Raw genomic sequence first — 20,905 nt, forward strand, 5'->3', positions numbered from 1 at the left:
CATATTTTATTTTGTAATAATACATTATTCGTTATTATTTTACTGAATGCATGTTATCTTTTTTATACGGAAATAAAACAGCTTATACCGATCTCTTAATCAAATGACCCAAAATAATACATTATTGGTGGAATATCCGAATATGACGACAGATGATGGCGGTACTCATGGGCGTCAATCCAGGGGGGACGGGGGGGACGGGGGGACACGTCCCCCCACGAATTTTCAGGTGGTGAAATGTCCCCCCCCCCCATGATTTGGGGTTAAAATCTTTTCTTCTTTTTTTCTTTCTCTCTTTCTCTCTGTGTTGAGAAAAATCAAGCCAAATCAGGCGATCAGATTTTATTAATAGAAGCGTCATTAATATTACATTCACATTACAGGAAGTTCAAACATTGATTTACGATGAAAATCCTTTCACCAACTGGAATTTTTTTTAAATTAATCCCTTGTATCTTCCAAACCTTATGGCTGATTGTTCAATGGAAACGACCGTCTATCTACACCCCCAGCCTTGCGTTCGTGTTCCTGTTAGTTGAACTTAAGACTGTTTTCTTTTAAATTTGGCAAAAAGAATGCACCAAATCAAGCCATCTATCCATCAATTTTAAAAAAATCTTCAACTTCTGAGGGGAGCACATCCCCTCTCAGACACCCCTGCGTTCTTGTTCCTTGTTAATTGAACTTAAGACTGTTTTCTTTTTAATTTGGCAATAAGTGTGCCCCAAATCAAGCCATCTATCCATCAATTAAAAAAAAAATCTTCAACTTCTGAGGGGGGCACATCCCCCCTCAGACACTCCCTGCGTTCTACTGTTTTCTTTTTAATTTGGCAAAAAGAATGCACCAAATCAAGCCATCTATCCATCAATTAAAAAAAAATCTTCAACTTCTGAGGGGGCACCCCCCTCAGACACTCCCTGCGTTCTACTGTTTTCTTTTTAATTTGGCAAAAAGAATGCACCAAATTGAGCAATTTATGCATCAATTAAAACAAACCTTCAACTTCTGAGGGGGGCACATCCCCCTCAGACACCCCCTGCGTTTTCGTTCATTTTAGTTGAACTAAAGACTGTTTTCTTTTTAATTTGGCAAAAAGTATGCACCAAAGCGAGCCATTTAAGCATCAATTTCAAAAAAAATCTTCAACTTCTGAGGGGGCACATTCCCTCAGACACCCCTCCCCCCTGTGTGGCGCGTCCATTCGCCTCCTTAAAAAATAACCTGGCGCCGCCCTGTCTGAACTTGTGCCCCCCCCCCCCCCCCCACGGTCTAATTTGGATTGACGCCCATGGCGGTACTCACATAATCCATACATCTGGTCATGCCTGCCTACGGTTAAAGGCATCGGTTATCAGTGTCTTTGATATGGTATAATATTGAAGCCCTAAAAAAACTGCGCTTCAAAATGATCATGAAGTGCCTAATACCATACTCGTTTTCCCCAATAGACTGTAGTGTTATTAAAACCGTTGGTAAAACGCAAAATTGATTTCGATTTCCAGTCACAAATATCTTGATAATCAGACAGGCAATCGGCTTGTAAAAGTCATGGGGTTCCTGACTGATAAAGGTGTATAATTATCATTGTAGCATGAGCTTTAGATCCAGGATTTTGTTTCAGAATCTGAGTCAAAGTTACCGGATCCCTTTAAGGAATGAATGGTTACCAATCTGGCGCGTTTATCGGGGCTTGCTACTAGATATGTACATATCGTACCCCACTATCTTACCCTACTATCGAACCCCACTATACGATCGTGATTTGCGGGATGTCGCGTTTATCAACTCTTCACGATTCACAATAAAGGCCTTGTCTCTTCGCAGCTGCTCAGCGCTATTTCTCCGAACCGGAGACTAGCCTGGGAATTCCTATTTGTATGTGAGGTTCAAAACAGCCTTGCGTTTATCGATCTCTCAGAAACGTGATTCTGGCTGCATGTCACATTCAAAACATACCTTTTTGCGTCTTTAGATATGCCCATATCTAAAGCCCTTTAAAAAAGGCTTTGCGTTTATCACCTTCTAAATTTGCCTGAAAGACGTTTGAGAAACCTGATTCTAGCCAAAAATTTGGTCGATTAACGCAACCTATTTCGAATATTAAATTTGCAAGGGCTCTACCCAGCACCTATAGCCTTGTAATAAAATAATGCCTCGGTCACACCGCCAAACCGACTTCAGACCGGCTCCATACCGACCTTTTCTTGGCCATAGTCGTAAAGTAATATTGCGTTCGGTGTGCTGTCGGTCTCGTCGGTTTGACTATGGTATTATACCCAGTCTAACTGACTTCAGACCGATTCCAAACCGACCGATTTTTTTGGCCATAGTCGTAATGTAATATTTTCGTTCGGTGTGCTGTCGGTCTGATGTCGGTCTCGTCGGTTTGACCAAGGTATTATACCCAGTCAAACCGCCTAACCGACGTCAGACCGACACCAAACCAACTGATTTGTTTAAAAACCATAGTCGTAATGTTAAATTGCGTTCGGCGTGTTGTCGGTTTGAAGAGTCGGTTTGGTGTCGTTCTCGTCGGTTCGAGCTTTGCTTGGTTATTTAGTACTGAGGATTAACATGACTAAAATAGCTTGTTTACATTACAGCATTATGTTTCATTCTAGTTCTAAAGTTTTCTGACTGTTTCCCAGACATTATTATTTTTGTCGATCAAAGTTTCATTTAGCTTTATGTCCCATGGTAATTTCCAGGCTAAACAATTGTTGTGCTAAACAATGGCGTGATAATCACACCAGCCCCAAACTTAGAATTTGCCCAGCTCAAGCTCGCTGCTTGAATGATTTCGCGGTAAACCTCAGGCGCGGGTTGTGTTGTTTAGAACCAATCTGGACGACGAGCGATTATGACGTTATTACTTCGGTCCTCTTTATTACAACAAAGGAATCATAACACCAAGCATATTTGAGGTACTTCTAAGATCAAATCAATGCAGATGACGGAATTACATCAGACTGAGAAATTTGTATATTTTTAGCCTTCATTACTCAATAATAATACTCAGTTTTTGTATAGCGCTTATTACAATCACTAAGCGCTTCCAAACTTGGAGATTATTACCCCAGCTTAAAGGTAAAGACCAGTTATGGTCATGCGATTGCATTGTGAAAGAAACGTTGTGTAATCGATCAGAAAAGGTTGATCATCTAGCATCTAGCATCTGCAAGGTTCTGGAATCATCAAAATGATAAGAAATTTGGCCCATTCTTCGTAAAGTTACAAGCACTATACACAGAAAGATGTATATGGGACTACCCTATATCTCTCACAGACCATGAGAGAAACAAATTTACCAAATATATGAATTAGTAGGCGGTTTCCTGGCAAATTTTGTATCATCATGTATTAGTCAAAACATATTCTTTAACACGATTGGTAATGAGAGCTTCCATTTCATTTTTGAAATTGGGGCGTTTCCAATACTGGTCTTTACCTTTAAGCTGTGCTGATGCCATTACGGCGCTCTAGCATTTCAAAGAATTAATTCATGCCAGGTACCATCACCTGGGTTGAGTGTGGCAAATGTAGACCAATGTCTTGCCAAAGGACATTAGTACCGCGGCGGGTCTCTGTGTATAAATTGTACTGTTTTTAACTTTCAATGCGAAAGTTGTTGTTGATATCTAATTCAATCGGTGGATATTGACGAAAAGGAAAGAAATCATCTTCAAATACTAATACGTAGTTAAAATGAAACTTCAAAAGACGACACATTCTGTTCCTACACAATTACCCTTTACACTATTCATGTCTCTCTCAGGCTCATGTTCTTTCATTTTCGTGATACATAAACTCAGCAGAGCGACGTTGCTTTTATATTTTCGAGCAGTTTGCTCCTGCTTGCCCACCATCAAGTTGCAAGTTTGCATTTCCATGAGCTAAACGAATGTTTGTTTTAAAGATAAAGACCAGTTCATGGCCATGCGATTGCATTGTGAAAGAAACGTTGTGGAATTGATCAGAAAAGGTTGATCATCTAGCATGTATAAGTATTGGTGTGTACTGCAAGGTTCTGGAATCCTCAAAATGATAAGAAATTTGACCCAGTCTTGATAAATTTACAAGCACTGTACACAGAAATATGTATATGGGACTACGCCCACACGTGCGTTATATCTATCAGGTCCAAATATATATATAATAATTTACTAAATATCAACTAGTAGGCGGTTTCCCGGCTAGATTTGTATCATCACGTATTAGTCAAAACATATTCTTTCACATGATTGGTAATAAGAGCTTCCATTTCATTTTTTGAGAGGGGGGCGTTTTTAGATTTGTAAGAAATTTGACCCAGTCTTGATAAATTTACAAGCACTGTACACAGAAATATGTATATGGGACTACGCCCACACGTGCGTTATATCTATCAGGTCCAAATAGATATAATAATTTACTAAATATCAACTAGTAGGCGGTTTCCCGGCTAAATTTGTATCATCACGTATTAGTCGAAACATATTCTTTCACATGATTGGTAATAAGAGCATCCATTTCATTTTCTGAGAGGGGGGCGTTTCCAAACCTGTTTTTTTACCTTTAATTGCGTGTCGGATTCTGTGTAAACAGCTATCAATCATTCCCAGGTTACATGTTTTTATACCCTTGTATCACGTTGAAGGGTATAGGCTAACTCTATTTTATAGTATTATTCTAACAATGATTAATTTGTGTACAAAGAGATATTGATTTATACACTATGTCCCCTGCAGATGGCTATGATCCCGCACATGCACGTGAATACAATCCTTGCCAGAACCAGAGGAGAGTGTGGAGGAGGGGGAGGCAGGCGCGTAGCCAGGGGGGGGGGGGGGTCGATGGGGCGGTCGCCCTCCCCCAAAAAACGCCGGCCAAAAAAAAGAGAGAGAGAGAGAGAGAGAGAGAAAGAAGAAAGGAAGAGGACGTAGGAAGAAAAAGGATTAAGAGTCTAGAACGAATCGTCTTCTTTCTCTAATTATTTAATGAAACGTCAAAGCTTCCGCGCTTCGCGCAGGAGGGGGGGGGGAGAAACTGAATTCAGATAAGGATCAAGAGTCGAGAACGGTACAACGAATCGTCTTCTTTCTCTAATAATTTAATGAAACGTCAAAGCTCCCCCCCCCCCCTGCACCCACCCCTAGGGAGCGCGCTTCGCACGCTCTGTAAGAGATTCGCACGCTTTGCGTGCTCACTACCGCCCCCTTAAATGAAATCCTGGCTACGCGCTTGGGGAGGGGGGGGATGCTTATGTATATTCTTTCACTTTGGGATACAAATAAGATCTGACATTATATTCCCCTTTATCTCTAATATTTGCTAGCTCTATCATTATTTCCATAATATGTTGTATTTCGTTCTTGTTTACAGATATGTTTTTCAATCCACCGGAAGATGAGTTCGACAAAGAATTTCGAGGTAAGTTGTACCTCATATTATTTCAAGCTTTCATATTTATATATACATTGTTATGTTGTGTCAATTTCTTTAGTAATGTTAATAATGTTTGATCTTCTTGGTAATCTAAGTAATGTACAATTTTGTTCAGTTATGTTAATAATATTGGTAATTTAAGTAATGTTAATTCCATTAATAACATTAATTTTTCTTGAAGTAATCTTGATCTGTGTACAGGGCTTTGAAACTTTTATGTCACAAGCGCTATATAAAATGTTCGTATTATTATTATTATTATTATTATTATTATTATTATTGACGAGGGTACGGGGGCACGGGGGTACTTCTTTATCCCACCACTATCATAAGGCAAAAAAGAAATCAAGGGGAAGAAAAGGAAGGAGAAGAAGAGAAAGAAGAAGAAGAAGAAGAAGAAGAAGAAGAAGAAGAAGAAGAAGAAGAAGAAGAAGAAGAAGAAGAAGAAGAAGAAGAAGAAGATAGGGAGAGAGAGAGAGATTGATAGAACATGTAAGAGAGAAGTGTGAAGAAAATGATAAGAAAACAGATGGTTCCCCCTATTTAATAGCCTTGTTATTACGTATTTCAGCCCCCCTTACCCCATTAATGCTAGTGCCCCCTCAATGATTGGACCCTTGCTATACCCCGGCATGTTTATTTTGCATCCGTGTAACACAGGGATGTAATTAGGGGAATGAGAGAAGGTCATCTGTTTTTTGGCTGTCATAATTATAAATTAATGCCATCTCGTCACGCCAGGAGCTGGAGCTGTGGGAATTAGGCGATTGAAACCTTTCTTACCTAGGCTATCGGAAGCATGTCACCCCCCTCTCTCTCTCTCTCTCTCTCTTTCTCTCTCTCTCTCTCTTTCTCTCTCTCTCTCTCTCTTTTCTCTCTCTCTCTCTCTCTCTCTCTCTCTCTCCCTCTCTCTCACTGACTCTAGTCTACCGCCCTCGATCATCAATATAATCCACGTTACTAATAACCACATCGTTCTCATATGTTAAAACAACACCTAGGTCTATATCTAATTAATTTCCATTTAATTAATATTTTGTAACCGTTAATAACCTCATATGTATTATCTAATTGAGCTTTAAAGCGAATTTAAACAACTGTACGATTTAGGTTTATATTTTATGCCCTACTATCCATCGTCCTGTGCCATGTATGCTATATGTAATCATCTCTGTTGTACCACTGTCTATTTTTATTATGATTCATTTATTTCAGAAATAAAATTATATAAATCATATAAATACTATATGTATAATGGCTATGGCAGAAGAGTCGTGTAACATTATGTTGCCATTAGAAAATATTAAATGTCTTGTAAACGAAAACCATATGGTTGCGGCGGCGGCGGGGGGGGGGGGGGGGCGGCCCCCCTCCACTCAGTGTTATTTAGGTACGCATATGCGTGTTCCAAGCGACCCCCCCCCCCTTTCAGCAAAAGTCCGGTGTGTACAGTCAATACGGGTCGACCTTTTTCTTTTGTTACAAGCCGGACATTTTGGTAACACGCATGGGGTCCGTCCGTTCTCGGAGTGGGGGGGGGGGGGGGGGGGGGGGGGGGGTTGAGGGGGGTTGAGGGGTGTGATACTGCACCTGTCTTACTGAATGGATGAAATGGAAATTGACAATGCCACTAATTGGGGTGGGGTGAGAAGGTTTTCAATCATCTCCATTTCTCTCTTCCTCTACCCTCCTTCCCCTTCTCTGTCTATCTTTCTCTCTCTCTCTCTCTTTCTCTCTATCTCTCTCTCTGTCTGTATCTCTCACTCTCTTTTTAAAATTCCGACAATCGTTGAAGCCGTGGATCCTCCCCCCCCCCCTACCCCGCCATCTATTAAGTAAAGTTTAATTATGATGAAAGTAACTCCCAGGTAAGCATTTCAAATAGTAAATGTAAAGCTTCATTCTGGTTGAGTTTCATCAGCTATTGTTGTACTCCCAATTTCAACAATTATTATTCGTTAGGCATAGTTTTCCCGCGACTTCTTACGTTCAATTCAATTTCTCATTCAGACAAATCCAGATTGCCGCCCTCTGTTGAGACGATGGAGGATTTTCCCAAGCTTCATACGGGGGACGCACTCCTAGGTTACTTCCTGACCATGTACGTAGATGGTATGGAGATTACATGGTCCAGTGCCGTTAACAGCAGAAGTCTTTTATTTCAAGCCATGCAAGGTATAATGATGGAGATATTCAATTTTCTCTTTTGAATTGGTGTATTAATTATGCATGGTAAAAACTCACTTCTGCCTGGAGGACGTTGAAAGTATGTATGCAAATAAGGTAACAGTTCAGTAATAAATATGTTTTAAAAGAAATAAAAAAAGAGAGAAAAGTATAATTGAAACATATATTTAAATTGCAAAGGCCTACAAAATCACGCAATTATTGCGTGATTGATGTAGGTCTTTAGACACACAAGGTAATGATTTATAATTCTATTCAATTCAATTTATTTTGCAATATAAAAATCAAAGTATACATGGTAACAGTAAATTTTTAACTATATTTACAAAAGCTAAATGCGGGCCTTACATGAAGGTTGCGAAAACCTGTAAAGTTGGATCGCACATTACAGAACTACAAAGTATTATAAACACACAACAACAAATTAAGTAAAATAAACAAAGTATAGACACTTCAACTAAGACGAGAGAAAGTGAAATAGAAAAAAGAGATATATAAAGGGGGGGGGGGAGAGAAAACAACAATGAAAGGGGGATTCAGATATAACGAATCAACAACTGTGATGATTAATATCTATTAAGTAGTAAGATTTTATATTGTTTTATAAAGTAAGATATGAATTGTAACATGTTTTTGCATACATTTGTATACATTATTTCCACTCCAACTTTGTGATCGAAAACTAGTAAGAAAAGCGATGTGTAAATCTATATTTTGTTTCTATGCACTTAAAATTTATCTGACCTTCTCTCTCTCTCTCTCTCTCTCTGTCCCTGTCTTTCTCTTTTCAGATTACATGTTAATGATGGTTGAAACCGACGTCAGAGTGAAGTGGACTGATGAGAAAAAGAAGACTAATGGCTCTGTTCTCGTAGCTCCTAATCCTACGAAACTCAACGAGGACAGCGTATCTCTGCAACGTTATCTCTATTTCCTATCCAGATACTCGAATAAAGGAGTGCAATTGAACTTCCCGGATATCGAAACCGCTCGGTTAGCTTTACCGCAGTTGAAAGAAATGAAGAGCAAGATTCATGCGCCGGTTTGGTTGCACGCAGATATCCTTCCGGGTCCGAATCTCGCTGAGGTGCCGGTTGATCCGGGCCAGTTTATCACTCTGGTTCACAGTAACTTTCCGAGTTCGACGCTCATGCTTGGATGGGCAACGAGCTGGAGTCCGGATGCGCCGCAGATCCGATATTCGTGGTATAATGTGATAGAAATGGCGAAGACTTGTGCGGGAGCCAATCTACCGGTTTCATTCGCTGTCCGAGTGATTTATGCGCGTAAATCCATGCGGCAACTTCGGTTTCTTCTCAGTCTTACATCACGGTTCTCGATAACTGTTTGGACCGATGTTTACGACATCATGCCTCTACCGGATTTGGTTCACTTCAGGAAGAACATGGATCCGAAACGGATACATTACAACTTGCCAGAAAACTTCATGGAGAGTATAAAGAATGTCAACGGCCAACAACCGACACCGATTGATTCGGATACCAATCTCTGGAATCGAAATTTGTGGCAGCCGGTTTTGTTGGATGACGTTGCGTTGGTTTTTCTGGGAACCGAGCAAGCCGTTTTGGAAGGAGAGGCAAGTTGGTTAGTTTCTAAAATACCTTATCAAGCGGAATTGCAATCTAAAGGAAAAACTGTAGTCGTTGAAGGTAAATTACAATTTTTGAGCCGAGATTCAGCGAACGCCGTGAAAGGGGAAGCGGCTCGCATCATTATCCGATCATCCGGTGTCAATCCGCCATCCCCGGATAAAGTCCAAGGTGTGCAGCTAGTCGTCAGGCCAGACGGTTTCATCGAGTTATCAGAAATCAACATGCAACACTCCTCGTTGTACGATTTACGGACAAGTGCGCATTTACCACGAAACGACTGTTACGAATTTAAAATCGTCGACAGGGGAGAAGATTACCCAATATTTTGTGAAGTGAAGTTATTAAAATGCGAAGAAGAGGATGGAGATTTAGAACCTCTCTCAGTATCCTTACATTTTAAAGTACCATACGAGGCCGAAATTCAGAAGTACTATGTTGCAGTCAACACAATCGGTGGAAAACAGCCCTTAGTTATTGAAAATTTGGTCGTGTACTCATAGGACACTACGACCCGACGTCGATGCCTGAAATGGTTGTAAAGTTTTCAAACTTTCAAACCTCAACTCTATTATTTTTCCAGGATGCTTCGAACAAAATGCAGTACTAGTTGTCTTCCAAAGAATATTTACTCCAAGCTTACAATGAAATTGGCTGTGTTTTTGTTTTGATTAAAATCTAGAATGAGGTAATTAAGAAGGTAGTATAGATATATTTCCTTGTCTATGTTTTTTTTTGTGTGTGTTGTTGCATTCAGTCCATTCATTAAATGTTTTAGTTTTATAGTTTGGCCATCAGATATATTGAAGGAGAGTCTTTCAATGTAAGCAATAAGCGTATTTTAAACGAGGTCTACCTGATAGGAATATGGCCCAGTACAAACCTCAAGTGAAAGCCAGTGATCATGCTGAGGAGTAGGGAGGGACCTCGTTTGATGGGTGGGTGGAAAGACAACACATGTATTATTTTCTTGTTGGAAAATTGCAGATTAATTTTCCATACCATTTTTGCAAGAGACCTCATTATACATGTTTAAAAGAATCATGTATCACCCCTCAGGAGCCTGCAAATCGGAATTAGATGGGCCTCCAATAATGTTTCATTCCAGTTTTTATGTAAGACCTTTTTTTCATTCAAATTCATCAATTTTGTTCTAGAAATCCGGGATCGTGCACATTTAAAAGTAAATTTGGTAATTTGTCATTCATGCTGGTTAATGGTCAATCGTTCTAAACGCTTGTCCATTCATTTTCATCAGAGTTCGTTCAAATTCGCAGTCTCAACCTGGCGGTCCGCTGCAGAATGTAATAAATTCGTCTTTTTGCAATCAATTTAATTCAAGAGAGTTTCATTCAAATTCGTCACTCATTAATACAAGGTCTTGTCTTTGCGACGAAATTGATTCATGCAAGTGCACGTTGCCAGGCGGGGATGGCGATTGATTTGACCTTGACGAAATTAGATGCAAAATGATCAAATTGATTGGACAAAGTTTAAAAAAATGAATAAATAAGGACGAAATTGAATATTAGGATGTTTCGGGACGAAATTGAAAGCGAAAAGTATGAAATTGACTTAAAGAAGTGAAACCTATACTATAGTCCACTACAATCCCCTGGTCATTGCGGTAATGATACCTCATGTATTGTAGAATGATGATGCCAAAGCCTATACTGCCCTTCTATGACAAAACAGCATAACTGTGACAATTATTGCACAATTCAGTTATTTAATGTGGGTGACTCAGAACATTAAGTTACACATGTTAAACAAAAATTCAGGGTTTCAAAAAAAAAACTATGATTACCTATTTTGATAAGTCAGCACTGAATAAAAGCATTAAGACACTTTTAATAGCAAATTGAAATGCACGTTTCCTCCTATATCTCAAAAACTCTAAATGTCAGTTATGCTGTTTTGTCATGGAAGGGCAGTATAGTATGATTTTGATACTTTAACTGACGTTCACAGAAAAATAACTATGCCTCTCTGTACTTGTATTGTGAAATGGGGATCTTTGTTATTCCACCCTGGAGCGTCTTGTCTTGTCTTGACTAGGATCTTCTCCAAAGGAAATGACTAACACTTGGAAGACTTTCCGAGGCTCTCTTGTTTCTAAAAACCTCAAAACACGCGTTGTTATTCATTCCAAAGATAATATTTTGCTCTGCGAAGATGAGCTATGAATGACAAAAGAGTTTTTCTTTTTTTAGAGGGAAAGTGGGGGACAACAGTCGTTAGCTAACCTTCCAAGGCTGAACAAAACAGGCATGACTGACGAGGGTAGCCTGATATGAGATGAACTACGTAATGTAAATTGTTATTCTTATTCACAAATTCTCCAGGTAACGATGTTGATTGTCCGGGCATTGTTTCACGAAACTGTCGTATTAAAGTACGAGTTTGCCGACAACATATTCAAATGCTTGTTAAGTTTAATACATGCGTTTCAATGGGATGTCGGTGAACTTGTACTTATGACTGCTTCGTGAAACGCTGCCCTGGTGTTTTTCCATTTAAACAAAATCTTTCATTACATTCGACTATTATTTGAAATTCTATTGCCTTATAATTATGGCCTTTATGACCTCACTCATTTGGCAATTAAATCCCGTCTGTACTAGTTTGGCCAGGAGGGATTATACCACCCAGCATGGTCACTGACAGGTGGTTATCTCATCAAGTCAGCTATTAACATAAGAAAAGGGGGATCATGGGGGACCAGTGGTCACCGATTAGGCATGGTTTGCTATATAGAGGGCGCAAGTAGCTATACGTAGTGCAGTGGGGCTTTAAGGTCTTATTAGGATATATAGGAGATGATTAGAAAATATAGACCTATACTTAGCTGAGGAAATTAGCTCCTTCACTTTTATCTCTCCGATAGTATAGATGCAGAATATTGTAATCGTGCCAACAACAAAAAAGAATATTATGTGTGCCATTCCATTAGTGCCTTGAAAAAAAAACTTGACTTAGCGAAACGTTTTACAATGTATAATATATGCCATTACACTGTAAATATTCTTATTTATTAAAGATTATCAGTAAAAATAAAAAATTATTCAATCATTATCCTTCATGTGTATATCTGCCTTTTCTTTCCTTTTATAAAGTCTAAATATTGAATTGGTATCATTGAAAACTATTTTATGTTGGTTATATAATTATGCCTCTACCAAAGTACGGTACGTTGTAAAGTAAGTTTGCTTTCGTTAAATGAATTTTATAACTATCAAACCATCACACATGCATAAAACAAAGATGAGTGAACAATAAGGAAAATTAAGTAATTAATTTATTAATTATTTTCCGCTTGTGGGATGAAAGACCCTGATCAGCACGAATGTTGTTTTCATAGGGACCCTCTGACATTACAAACAAAATGAAACAACACAGTCACAGATAAACGAAAAATACATAAATACAAAATTAATGAACATAATATAATAAATACAAATAAGAAAATCAAAAAGAAATACACATAGGAATATAATATATGCACAAAATTACCCCACACACACCAATGATATAAATCGTCGAGTGGGGGGAGGGGGGGGGGGGGGGAGGGCGGGAGCGGAAAATAAAGGAAAATAAAAGGGAAAGATTGAACAGAGAGATATATAGGGTTATATATATATATATATATATATATATGAAGTGACTCCCTATTACACACTGTTGGTCATAATGGTGGAATAATTTTTTTTACCTCAATTTTTTGAATGATTTTGACAATGATTTATTCCTAATAGATCTAGATAATAGTATACATTCTCAGATTTTATTGAATGACAATTGGGGAGTGTTTGTTTTGCGTGATTGCTAAAGCATGTGTGTGCTACTATGCTAATCAACTAGGGGACCTACGTCCTTAAGTCATAACTGACAGTAATGGGGATTAATGCCTCATAAAAGGGCACTATTATAGCACATCGACACGGTTTTTATCCTGGGGGCTCACAGTAACGAGGCCATGCATTGCTTAGTCAATGAATCATGACTGTACGCAGCGGGCGCTAGGGTATGTCGACGCCCCCACACAAAAAATAAACAAAGAAAATACAATAAATTATCAATGATTCATTGCATTTTTACCCAATCCCCAACAGGAAAAAAAAATCCTCTGTAGGGCCATGCATTTGGTGGCGTCTGCAACTTCTTAGGTCGCCTTGGAATCGGCGCCCTCGTCTCCAAGGAATTCCTTAGCGTGGAAATCTTGTACTGTATCATCAATATCATCAGCGCTGCTGCTTTCTTTACAAACTTCATCGCAGAATCCTTCTGGCTTCTTATGGTGTTGTCCGTCATTTATGGGATCATGCAGGGGTTAAAACCACCTTCGCAACAGCTACTCACAATGAGTGCGGTGGGAGAAGATCGCTATTCTTCCGGGTTGCCCTTGTTATACTTCTGCATTGGTCTGAGCTTTCCGATGAGTGGAGCGCTGTTTGGTAAGTGAAATATCCCCCCTCCCCCACATAGGCACATGGGAACAATTTTCGAGAGGGGGAGGGGGAGGGGGGGCTGATGCCTTTTGCTCTAATATAGATTTTCCAGTTTCGAAAGTGTATCACTTGACCTAAAGTGCTTCAATTTCCTGAGTATTCTCCAACTTCCTTCCCTGCAAATGAAAAAGTAGAAGAGAGATACAAGTGTATAAAAACACAAGGGCAAGAAAAAAAATGTGCCCGCCTCACAACAAGTATCAACCTATGATAGCGTGAAATGAAAGTAAGGTTATGCAATTCGAATATCATAAAAAATGTTGGCAGTATTGCATAATTTCTTGACTCCAATTATTTTTTAAATTACACAGGTGCCATTTTCGACGCCACAAGATCATACAACTTTGCATTCTGCGCTGTCGGTCTGTTCGACATACTAGTGGTCATTATCACTATCGCACCAAAACTGAGAATGTTCTGTACCAGAAGGCATCACCGTCCCACACCACAAATGCAGCAAGACCGTACTTCATCAGAGGAAATGCATTAACGTCCCACAGCAGCACTGCACGAAGATACCACCGATTCCAACAGGACTGAGGTTTGACTATTCCAGAGGGCATCTACCTTCCATATTACTATTGCATCCAGATTTAGAAGAAATAAAAGATCGGTTATCATCGGAATCATGTTCGCGTCCTTATCAACTATCCCTAACACAAAGATCGAATTCCTATTTCACCATAAGGCATGAACCCCTCCCCATCCCCATTACCCTCACCATCACCATCACCATCACCATTACCCTCACCATCACCATCACCATCGCCATCACCATCACCATCACCATTACCCTCACCATCACCATCACCATCACCATCACCATCACCATCACCATTACCCTCACCATCACCATTACCCTCACCATCACCATCACCATCACCATCACCATCGCCATCACCATTACCCTCACCATCACCATCACCATCACCACCACCATTACCCTCACCATCACCATTACCCTCACCATCACCATCACCATCACCATCGCCATCACCATTACCCTCACCATCACCATCACCATCACCATCACCATTACCCTCACCATCACCATCACCATCACCATCGCCATCACCATTACCCTCACCATCACCATTACCCTCACCATCACCATTACCCTCACCATCACCATCACCATCACCATCACCATCACCATCACCATCACCATTACCCTCACCATCACCATCACCATCACCATCGCCATCACCATTACCATCACCATCACCATCACCATCGCCATCACCATTACCCTCACCATCACCATCACCATCACCATCACCATCACCATTACCCTCACCATCACCATCACCATTACCCTCACCATCACCATTACCCTCACCCTCACCATTACCATCACCATCACCATCACCATCACCATCACCATCACCATCACCATTACCCTCACCATTACCCTCACCATCACCATTACCCTCACCCTCACCATCACCATCACCATCACCATCACCATCACCATCACCATCACCATCACCATTACCCTCACCATTACCCTCACCATCACCATTACCCTCACCCTCACCATCACCATCACCATCACCATCACCATCACCATCACCATCACCATCACCATTACCCTCACCATCACCATCACCATCACCATCACCATCACCATCACCATCACCATCACCATCACCATCACCATCACCATCACCATTACCCTCACCATCACCATTACCCTCACCATAACCATCACCATCACCATCACCATCACCATCACCATCACCATTACCCTCACCATTACCCTCACCATCACCATTACCCTCACCCTCACCATTACCATCACCATCACCATCACCATCACCATCACCATCACCATCACCATCACCATCACCATCACCATCGCCATCACCATTACCATCACCATCACCATCACCATCACCATTACCCTCACCATCACCATTACCCTCACCATCACCATCACCATCACCATCACCATCACCATCACCATCACCATCACCATCACCATCGCCATCACCATTACCCTCACCATCACCATTACCCTCACCATAACCATCACCATCACCATCACCATCACCATCACCATCACCATTACCCTCACCATTACCCTCACCATCACCATTACCCTCACCCTCACCATCACCATCACCCTCACCATCACCATCACCATCACCATTACCATTACCCTCACCATCACCATCACCATTACCCTCACCATCACCATCACCATCACCATCACCATCACCATTACCCTCACCATCACCATCACCATCACCATCACCATCGCCATCACCATTGCACCACGACTGAGGCCACCTTGTTCCAGATGGTATAAACCTCCATATCACCACTCCACCACGAAGGATTCACTGTGATCCATCCCAATCCTAACACTTATTGTGTGACGACCCAGTTTCCTGGGCCCTGTTTCATAAAACTTGTTATCAATAACAAAATACAATAACTTTTTTAAGTTACTGAAATTGTGGCCCTTGATTGGCTGAGAGCGAACTTGTCATACATTTTTTTTAGCATTTTTAAAAATTACAAACAAGTTAAATGAAATAGGGCCCTTGACCGTGTAATTTGCCCCTGATATCCATATATCATGATGGAGACATAGCCATCCTGGATCAGAAGGGCTTTGTTCTATTATGGCGTGTTTTCTAGAATCTAGAGGTTTTTTTAAATATTTAAAAAAAAATCCTATACGGCCTTTTTCATTGTTCAATTAGAGCCAATAGACGTAGTTCAGCCCCCCCCCCCCCCCCCAATCTCACACGATGACCATTGCACCAAGAGTAAATATCTTACTTTTCCTGAAGCATCTCTGTCCTCATGCAATCCCACTCCTGACGCTTAATGTGTAACGACTAACGACCCAATGTCCTGGGCGTGTCCTTGCAGCCGGATGGCTGGCCTGTCCCTAGCCTCTAATATCTCTATTCTATGATGAACCCACCATCTTGGATCAGAGCAGCTCTATCTCGATCAGGGCTTCACTTGAGAAAGTTAGGCGAGGTTCCGTTTTTTCCAAAGGAAATCAGGGTTTGAGGTTAGAGAGGCACTGGGGTACTGTATGTTTGTGTAAAACTATATAGGTACGTTATAGGGTCGTGTCTAGTTTCTATGAGGGAATGGTGGATTCTCTATGGATGTGCTAATTCAAAATAAATTGCCTGGTTAGACCATCTTAGTAGGTCCATGGTTAGAGAAGCGAGGAACTGTACACAAATTTCCAATAGTACATCCACGTATTTAGGAACATACTGGTTAAAACTACATGTATATTAACGCTGCAACCTTGACAACCTCGCAATTTTATGAATAATAACAAGTGTACTACTATACTTGGAAAATGCTCCTATTAATGTACCTACGAGCAAGACAGATAATTAATTTCGGAAGACGTATAGATCTCGTGGTTGAGTACTGATTGATCAGGCATCTTAACGAAGCAGGAAGTTCACGTCTTCAGCTAAGACCGGCCATGCCTGATGTCCCGTTGGGGGCACGCAGGTCGGAACTGCTCTCATTCTGAAGTTGTATGACTCCCGTAGATGTTACAGGTCTTTGATATTAACAAGGGTTGTAGCTCCAAAGCAGCATAATGTCACTTTCAAACCAATGGGGCATACCTACAAATTTACAAGACGGGAAATGCCATTTTCTCAAAATTTTGAACCGAAACTCACATGCAAAGTTTGGTTAATAACTTCTTTTTCTTTTTTTGTGGGTAAATTATCAACTGCCTAAGGTGCCTTTTTTTAGAAAATGTCCAGAATTGTGGCCCTTTTCCCCAACCCTTGGCCCTACTACGTGTATCGACATGGTCCATAGTGACCCATGAAAAACAAGTTTAACGTTTAATTTTTCTGCTTATAATAGTCGTGGTCCAGGGCTCAACTTTGCCCAGGCACGACGGCTTTCACACTTCATATCCGCTTACTCAAAGCTGAGACATCGAAATACACAGCAGTGTATTGATCTAGCTATACATAGATAGATAGAGACGCCAGACAGGAGTGGGTGAGGTTAAGAGGGGGGGGGGGGGTAGGGGTGGTAGGAGGGATGGGGGAAAGGAAGTGAGGGCATCCCCTTGTTCTCCTATCTCACAACGTATGATGTCTTATGGAAACCATGTCCTCTATTTAGTACGCTTCACGAGTAGCACTTTGTAGTCATCTTGCACTTAATATGTTTTGTTGTCCTCCCGTGATCTGAATTAAGCTCACCAGAGGATTTCACGTTAAGCCAAAATAAACCAGTTTACTTAGGTATTTAGATTTAATTTATGTTCCTACAAATATATATATTATGTATATATGCAACAAAGATCACCCTTTACGACCTGAACGTCTTGTGGGCATTTGCTTAATTTAGCAACATTAATGTAAGCAAGGTGGATTCCATTCGCAGTATAATACATGATTAGGTATATATGCCTCATTATTCGTCCTGAAGTGATCTGTTAAAAATGACGATGGTAGATTTGATCAGATTACTCAACTGGATATTAGTTTGTTAAACCTGATATTCATTCTTTAAGAAAGAGAAGTATTCATGGTTTTATATTCGATACGAATATACGATATAGAGTTTATTCATTCATTCATTTATGAATATAAAGTTAGAACCGAAACATCCTGAAGAAATAATTGCACAAAGTTATACAGATGGTCGAAGACTTTTCAGGGCTTTTAAACCTGCAACCCAAGTACTGCTACTGTTAAAGAAAGCAGAAAAATAAAAATTAGAGAAGCAAACTGATGAAAGTTTCAATTAAATCTGACTAAATATAAGGAAGTTATGAATTTGTGAAAGTTGTAATCACTATACGTATATATGGGCACTTCAAATTGGCTGAAGCGGTAATGTCAATGTGATGTAACGCCGGACTACTTTTCCATCTGTTCCAACAAATAAAATGACTAAAATATTTTTTTCTTCAAAAAGTCATGGCTCAGGAGGGTCTATTCTTTTTAGAGGACCTATGATAAAATGCTATCTATAATGTATTTTGAGTAGTTCCCAAAGGGAGAAGGAACTTTCGAAAAAACAGAAATTAGTGATATTTGTGTACACGGCAAAATAGTTATCCACGTCCTACGTCACGATCCACTGACCGACCTATCAATTTGAGATTTGCATAGACTTAGTGATCTCATAAACATTCATAACTCCCTTACTATTGGTCAGATTCATTTCAAACTTTTGCCATTCTGTTTCTGTTCATTATTCTGCATTAACTTATTACAAGGGTTGGATTGCTCTTTAATAATTAAGAAGGAAGTCATTTGTTACAGTTTCCAGCTGAATTTATTTTGAGATTATTATTATGTATAAAGCTAGACAAAATTAAGAGAATATAAAGAACAAAGAACACATGTATACATACAATCATGATGGGGCGGACATTCCTTTCAAAGGAAATAATTTGTCCAGTTATTGATCTATGCCAAATAAGAAAGACTGTACAATATAACATTATTGAAAGACAATTCATATATATATAAACACTGCAAAATACACAGAAGAATGTTTTTTTATAACTATATGTCTCTGACGAAAGACATAAACATATTTTCGTATCCTTTCTTCTGTTCTTATTAATATTATATGTATTTTCTCTGTATCTTGTTAAATGTATATTTTGTATTTTAAGCCATGTGAAATAAAATTTGAACTGAATCGGAAGAGTCGGAATAACCTTTAACATAATGTTTAAAACCAGTGACATTCTTCAATCCGGCCAGCTGTTCTGTGTGTGATTCTTGTCTAGGAGTACACCTACAATTTCCTGCACTTTGGATCATTGCTTGACTCATAATTGTAGGTTTAGACAACCAATTAAAAACTAGATCAACTCTAACTGTCAACGATTTAAAGGCTTTAAGTGAACCCATCATGAATCACTCACTTATATCATCAGAGCGATTAAAGTCTCTCAAAAGCAGACAGAATGCATGACGGGTAACACTGAACTTTTTAAATCTCCCTTTCTGCCCCTCCATACATAACTAACATTCTTTCTGTCTATCTTCTCTTTCAAAATGTTCAATTGCCATAATGTTAAAATTTATTCTCCCTTTCTCCCTCCCCGCATCGTTACCTCACATTCCTTAATCCATCTTAATTGTCAAAATGTTCATTGTCGAAATGTTCATTAAAAAATTATTGTCAATTGTTCATTAATTATTGAAATGTTCATTAATTGTCGAAATGTTCATTGATTGTCGAAATGGTGTTAAAAAGTTCCTCGATTGTGATGATTCGCCCTAGCTGTCTCCTTTGAGTTTACCAAAAATCATATGGTTCTTTTTAATTTCTGTCTGGTTATCACTAAGTTAGATGACGCTTAAAAACACTTTTGAGAATTATAAGAACTAGAAACTAACCATTGTGTGAAACTGTATTTCCCCTCGAAAGACCGGTTTACTAAGGGTGCGTTTATGCTTGATTTTGAAGGTAGAATGAGCGATCTGAAACGCTCATCGTAAACGCTCATCGTAATCGCAGTTCCACGGTGTACTGTTTATGCTCACTTCTCTGGCTCCTCCAGGCAAATCTGGATGGGTGGCCTTGCAGCTGGATTCGCAAACCTGCACTGCGCAAAGGACGCAACCGTGTTTTGAACTAAACGCGTGCCTGATTCTGGCCAGAAACAGTTGAGCATAAACATACCCTTACATATTTAAATTTATGAATGTTTCCTTCCTGGGAACCTATATAGTGTCGAGTTATTCCATTAACCTTTTAATAATGAATGGACTATAACACTCAAATCCAGTCTGCATACATTACTTGTTGCCATGTCGAGCAGGCCTTATTGGCAAGCTTTCGAGTTGTCAAGATCAACCGAAAAAATATGCATAACAATTTGAATATACTAGTAAACCGTTATATTGTCATGATTTCAGAGTCTTTCAAATTGGACTTCCAGCCACATTTCGCTAACTGACCATGCATATCATGCTGTAAGAATATCATACGTACTCTGTCCCATTTGCAGACCCAACAAATTATTATTATTATTATTATTGATTTATTCGGCAAAAACAAAGAAAATCATTGAATACAAACAAGAGTACATTTGTAAAAGAGTCTTTGAAAGATAATACTAATTCAGAACTTCCCTCAAAATTAAAGGGTTTGAAAATGTATTTTTGTGGGAAAATAACGACCGTTAGTTGTCGA

General features: G+C 39.6%; 1 protein-coding gene across 2 annotated transcripts in view; it reads left to right on the forward strand.

The window, feature by feature from the left end:
* Positions 1-9,932, forward strand: part of LOC100890395 — a 17,357-nt gene extending 7,425 nt beyond the window's left edge. For both annotated transcript variants that reach the window (XM_011665997.2, XM_011665996.2), the window contains 3 exons: positions 5,365-5,412; positions 7,438-7,602; positions 8,406-9,932. In XM_011665997.2, coding sequence (XP_011664299.2) covers positions 5,365-5,412; positions 7,438-7,602; positions 8,406-9,727 — 1,535 coding nt within the window. In that variant the 3' untranslated portion in view covers positions 9,728-9,932. The remainder of the gene's footprint in view (positions 1-5,364; positions 5,413-7,437; positions 7,603-8,405) is intronic.
* Positions 9,933-20,905: the final 10,973 nt, after the last annotated feature.

The sequence above is a fragment of the Strongylocentrotus purpuratus genome, unplaced genomic scaffold, assembly GCF_000002235.5.
Source record: "Strongylocentrotus purpuratus isolate Spur 01 unplaced genomic scaffold, Spur_5.0 spur5_scaffold_13, whole genome shotgun sequence".
Classification (NCBI taxonomy): domain Eukaryota; kingdom Metazoa; phylum Echinodermata; class Echinoidea; order Camarodonta; family Strongylocentrotidae; genus Strongylocentrotus; species Strongylocentrotus purpuratus.